Source organism: Salarias fasciatus, chromosome 14 (genome assembly GCF_902148845.1).
Source record: "Salarias fasciatus chromosome 14, fSalaFa1.1, whole genome shotgun sequence".
NCBI classification, from domain to species: domain Eukaryota; kingdom Metazoa; phylum Chordata; class Actinopteri; order Blenniiformes; family Blenniidae; genus Salarias; species Salarias fasciatus.
The window spans coordinates 7,110,648-7,116,647 of NC_043758.1; the positions used below are offsets into that span (position 1 = coordinate 7,110,648).

Consider the following 6,000-nt stretch of genomic DNA (forward strand, 5'->3'; position numbering starts at 1 on the left):
CATTTCTCATATTCAGAACAGGGTATTTCTCATGTAACCAATCAGTGTTTATAATGTAAACCAAGAATCCAAGAAACAATGTACCTTTTAAAGCATCGGAGGGACTGTAATAGTGAACAGAAGGCTGACTCTGACGTGGATGACATTAGTTGAAGCTCGTGTTGGTTGACCAGATGGACATGCTTCTCACCCCTCACTGTTGGTGTGGATTACAGATATCCATGAATCTTCAAATCCTTTATAATTTTTTTTAAACTATAAAAGTCAGACGGGTGTCACATCGGGGGGCGACTAGTCACGTCTTGGTGTCTTGCTCAAGGACACAGCGAGTAAGCAGCAGATGCATGTTGCTGCGGGGACTTGAGCCGAGGCGTCCCAGCTGAAAGGCGATCTCCCTAATCGCTGCAACACCCTGCTGCTCCTGATTTTACCACCACGAGAATGTGTCATCAGAAATAATTAGAAAACATTAAAGGCTAAAGTAACATACTGAGAGAGCCCTGCAGGCTGCATCTTTCTGCAAAGATAACAAAGCCAATTCAGACACCTTTACCCAGTGGCATGACGCCTGCTCCCTAACTGCCGGAAAGAGCGAACACATTGTGTCTGCATATGCTTAACGCGCTCTCCCCTTTCTTCCACGAGTGAGACCAGAGCTGTGTTCACCCTCCAAGCCCCAGCAGCAGCAGCAGCAGCAGACAGGTCTGTCCTCAAACAGCTGGAGCTGCCCCCAAGAATGAAGCTGGGGAAAGGAGTGAGGAAAAGACAGAAGTCTCTCAGACACAGAGCACGAGAAAATGAGACGGCGTGTAAAAGACGGGGCCAGAAGAAGAGAGCCAGACAGCATTAGAGACTATGCTGTCATAAATAATCAATACTTAGTCAACAAACAAAATGAGAGCGTGTGAAGGAACCAGGGCTTCCTCTCACTGCCGAATTCAGAAGGGAAAAGTGCCAAATCACGTACGTCACGGGCAAACTCAACTGAGCCAAACTGAAAATGAGTTATGGAGACAGACGAAATGATATTCAGGATGAAAGCCTGAAAGAAACAACAAAACAAAAACTGAAGGGGAAGCATGAGATGACCGGGTGAAATTACATTTTGTCAAGACAGAGCCACAGTCAGAAAGAAACAATCAGCAGACAGGAATAAGGAAGCAGAAATTCCATCATCATTCTCATGACCTTATGTGCTTCTTCAGCTAATAAATAAATAAATAAACCCTCATTTTCAAGCTCCTCCTTTGCTCCCTACTTGTTTGTGTTTTTGGTACACGTCCATGTGTACGTGATGTGCACATCACAGCCTCCAATGAGTGGATCTGAACCCGTCTGGCAGCTGGTGAGAGCGTTCCACCAGATGTGAAGGGAACGATGCTACGGCGGCCCATATGACACAGTTCTTACCTCATGTCTTCCAGCAGGTCACATTCAGTCTGGTGCTTAAAGTGCAGTCTTGTCATCTGCTCTGTGTGAGTGTTTTTCAGCTCCTGTGTCACTTTGACCTGCAGGAAACAAGAAGACACATTCATTAAAAGATTTGTCACTTGCAGTCATTCTCCTGCTCGGTGGACGTGCTATTTATCTTCAGCGTAACATCTGCCTGCAGAGAACTCACCCGAACACTTAGTCTGGCTTAAAATGCTAAGAATACCAATTACTAGCATGCAGGGCGTTGAGCTCCTGCAGCCGGAGGTGGCTGCTAGAGCTGCCTGGCTCAGAGCTGCTGATCGGCCCTGGTGACAGTTTCCCAATGCATAGCTAATGAATTCTCTCATGCATGCTTCACCTGACTCCTATCAGGACACACAAGAGATGGAGCATCAGAGAGGGAACTGACAATTAACTAACTGGCACTGCTGATGTGTGTACAAGTTAGTCTTTTTTTTTTTTTACTTTTTATACAATCTGCACAGTTTTTCCTCCCTTTCATTTCCACATTATTTATCATCTTTGCATTGTACAAAACCTACGCTAATAATGATCACTTCACGAGAAGTGAATATATAGTTGTGACACTAGATAGGACATAATTTTCACTCTGTGGTTTCACTAAGCTGAACTCACATATGCACTTTTTTAGTTAATTAATATCCAACTGCAATCCATAAACTCGCTATATTAGCCGCCCCTGGTTCAAATAAATGTTGCATGAAATGAACTAAAACTGCAATGTAATCATTTTCCGCAACCAATAATCTGGTGATTGACTTGACCTTGGACTCACAACTGCTGGGAAGCTCAAGGCAGCGTCTTAAGCGCCCTTTATTTCATTCAATAACCAGTCCAGAACAGTTCTGCATGATCAACTTAAAATGATAATTCTCCTATATCAGAAACAACAAACAGGCAGTCACACATCAGATGATTTAATCTACAGCAAATTATCAGCAATTCAGCTGTCAGCCATGTGAGAACGCAGGTACGGGGGTCACCTGAAAGCAGCACGCACACACACAGTACACACACACTTCCACCAGTCATCCATCAACCCAACAATCACTGTCAGGGTTTTGTCAGACTTTTGGAGAGGCTGGCAGAGCTTTACTGACTTCAGCTGCATTAAGGGACAGATGAGCATCCAGAAAACACGGTGAGTTTATCACCTCGTTTCAATTTTCTGATCAGAGCGGACTCACTTACAGCATCTTGAGTGAAAGCATAACGGATCCTTAATATGCATACACACACAAACACACAGACGAGCGTACGCACAAACATGCGCACCTCTTGCCAACACAGAGAGTCACAGTGAAGGTCATTGTGCATTGTCGAGTGAATTCCATCATCTATTCACCGGAGTAACAGTGGGCAAATTCATGACTGTTCTAGACAAAACAATCGACAAGATGATACGCACCACACTGACACTAACACGGGGGAAAAAACAACAACAACGACAACAAACACTGCAGAGATCCTTCCCTTCATGTGTGGAGTCTTTGAAGATAAAGAGGGAGCGGTTCATAATAGTACCAGGGCAAAATGCCTTCACTTGATTTCACCTTTTATCACTCATTGGCAACCACAGAGAGAGGAAGGGTGGGCAAAGGATGGTGGAGAAATGGATAGACAGTGAGGAGGAGGAAGCGAGGACGTGAAAAGAGAGGAAATGATAGAAGAGGAGAGAGAAGTGAGATGAACAGTGACTTGGAGCAACAACAGAAAACAGAGATGTGATTGAAGTTAAAGAAAAGCAAACGTGAAGCACCCATCAAAGGTCATGTTACTGGAAAAAAAATGATGATGCAGCAGATCGGGCTGCAACCTGAACACTATATATAAGCATAATATACAACCAACGCATAAACAACTCCGAGTGTAAGTTTTATCAAAGAATCAAAAATTGGGTTCATCTAAATAATGACATTACATCAGTGCCAATAATTCCTGTGCGTCATTGACATGCATCATGTCTAATTACAGTGTGAATAGATCAAAACACAACTCCAGCAGCTGATTGCCTACTGATTAGAAGCCCTAATCACTGTGGTTAATGTCAATTTATCGACCAACAGCGAGGTTGTCTATAAATTAAAGGAGGTGTTGATGTAGTTCAGTAATGGAATCGCAATTGTGCCTCTCTGCTCTGTGAAAGATGCATAAAATAGACACAGCTTCTAAATTACAGTCCTTACAACAGTCTAACACAGGGATGGACTACTTGATCACTATGATGGCCACTAAAATGTAATGTTCTCTACTTAAAGGCCATATTGTGATAGAGTCCTTCTCCATGTGTGCATGAGGGCTAAAGCCACTAATTTAACATGGACAGCCAGCTCAGTGTCTGTAAATTAAGTTTCTTTAATCAAAACGCATGCATGTGACAGGCTTCCCCTCGTACGTGACATTTGGATTCACATTTTCTACGAAATAACTACACCACGTGGTCTAATGTGATTAACTGAGCTTCCTCTTTGCATCATCATTTTTGGAAATCACCTCAAGTGCCACATAGAAGAGGGACGGGTGCCATTTATAGCCAGCCAGCAGCGAACTGTCCTTATCTGATGTAACTAGAAAACTGCTGGGATTTGATTATTAAGAGCTAAATTTGCAGTATTGTTTTGCTACTGCCCACACCTACTTTTGAATGTGTCGATAGATAGATAGATAGATAGATAGATAGATAGATAGATAGATAGATAGCATTCCCATAGAGGGATCTTTAATTTAAGCCACATAAAAGCTGATATATGACAGTGAGATCAGCTCAGTTAGCAAGCAGATGTGCTGAAACACAGACAAAACACTTAAGGGGCTGAATTTGTCGCACTGGGAGAGAAATTATTAGCATCCGACAGCCACATAGCGATACACTCTGGATGTGGCTGCTGTGGGCTGAGCTCACATTGTGCCAGCCACATTGGCAAGAGTGGAGCACAGCAGTATTTCTAGCTCTCTCTCTTTTTTTTCAAATTAATTTTTACCCTTGGAAGTATTTTAAGAGAAATGTGAATGAGAGACTGCTGCAGTAATGATGTATTTGATCACACATGGGGGAAAAAGGGTGGTCTCTGCAGCTTCAATTATGAAGGGATCCGTTCCAAGTGTGTGTGTGTGTGTGTGTGTTTGGCTTTTAAAAAGACATGACATGACACGTTCAAGGCCAGTCTGGAAACGAGGGGCCATAAATGGCACAGGGGGAATGTGTGGTAATTAAGAGAAAAAACTGTACAGAGGTTCACAGCAGGGGGAAATTGGCTCTCGTGCATCTATTTCAGGGCAACACACTCAGAAGGCAGTGGGGCAGAAACTCCAACACACACATATCGACACACACACACTGTAGGATGCTGTATTATCAGAAGCCGTACACAACCAATAAGGCAGCGGCTCCGGCTGCGTGTTTGTGGGCTTTGATGTTGACCCTGGACGGAGCTGAAGGTCTCTGGAGAAAAAAGATGCATCACAAACAGCCGCAGCTTTTGTTATTGTGTGAACGGGGGGGGGTAGGGGGGGGCTGCTGTCACAGCTCCGCCAACACGTTCATTAACAAAAACAACACTTAGCCCCACGTTACACGCCGCTTTAAGTAGATTCGGATATAAAGTTGTTCTCCATTTAAGAGGGCAGCCAGAAACAGGCTTTTGTTTGGTACCGAGAGGTCCTCCAGTAGCCCACCGAGCGCTACCGTGGTTTGACGTCTGACGGCCACAGCCGCTGGACAGATGCACGTTAATGTCACTAAAACAAGCTAGCTGCTAATGTCGGCTAGCGAGGGTCTTTTTCTTCTTAATTCCCCCCTCGAGCCCGCAGCATCAGCCGGGCTTGCGTGGCCGCTGCAGCCCTCCATCCACAGCGTGAGGTTACAGCGGGGTTATCCGCCTGTCATTGTCTGTTACCGCCCGGAGAAACATAACGGACTCCCGGAGATCACTCACCTTCCTCGGCGGCGGCTGCATTTTGGAGTATTGACATGAATGGTATTTCCCTGGTGAGATGTATTGTAATTCCGAGAGGAGATCCAAATCAGCGTGCCTCTAATGTTTTTCTGCTTCCTCCAACCCAAAAACAAAAAAAAAAGCCTCCCTTCCAGACGACAGGGAGGAAGACGAGAGTTAGATTTGTACTCCGGCGGCCATGATTGATGATAAATGGCTGATTTATACGGAGCAGGAGCTGAAGCTGGACACACTTGTGCTGGCTGCTGCCACTACGAGAGGGCTGGCGTGTACTGTACTGTTGTGAGGCGGAGAAGAAAAAGCAGAGGGAAAAGGGAAAGGAGGGGGGACATTTTAACGGGAGAGAACCCGTCTGCGAGCTCAGCTCGACGGCTCCACGGTGCGGCGAGGCGCGGGACGGCAACACGTGTTACGGAGAGTTCTGCATCACTGCTGAGAAATGACCTCCACCAGCTCATCTGAATCGGAATTTGTTGTCAACGTTCCCGAGCAAGCTGCGAGAGAAGATAGTAATGCCAAAGGATTCGCTTATTTCGGTGGCTCAAGAGGGCCAGCAGTAGCAGTAAATGCCACAATAGATGTATGTCAA

The 6,000-nt window shown here is 45.1% G+C and overlaps 1 protein-coding gene across 2 annotated transcripts in view; it reads right to left on the reverse strand.

Annotated features, from left to right (window-relative positions):
* The window catches only part of fchsd2 (FCH and double SH3 domains 2), a 59,183-nt gene extending 53,506 nt beyond the window's left edge, over window positions 1-5,677 (reverse strand). For both annotated transcript variants that reach the window (XM_030108556.1, XM_030108555.1), the window contains exons 1-2: window positions 5,391-5,677; window positions 1,411-1,508 (exon numbers count right to left, since the gene is read on the reverse strand). In XM_030108556.1, coding sequence (XP_029964416.1) covers window positions 1,411-1,508; window positions 5,391-5,411 — 119 coding nt within the window. In that variant the 5' untranslated portion in view covers window positions 5,412-5,677. The remainder of the gene's footprint in view (window positions 1-1,410; window positions 1,509-5,390) is intronic.
* Window positions 5,678-6,000: the final 323 nt, after the last annotated feature.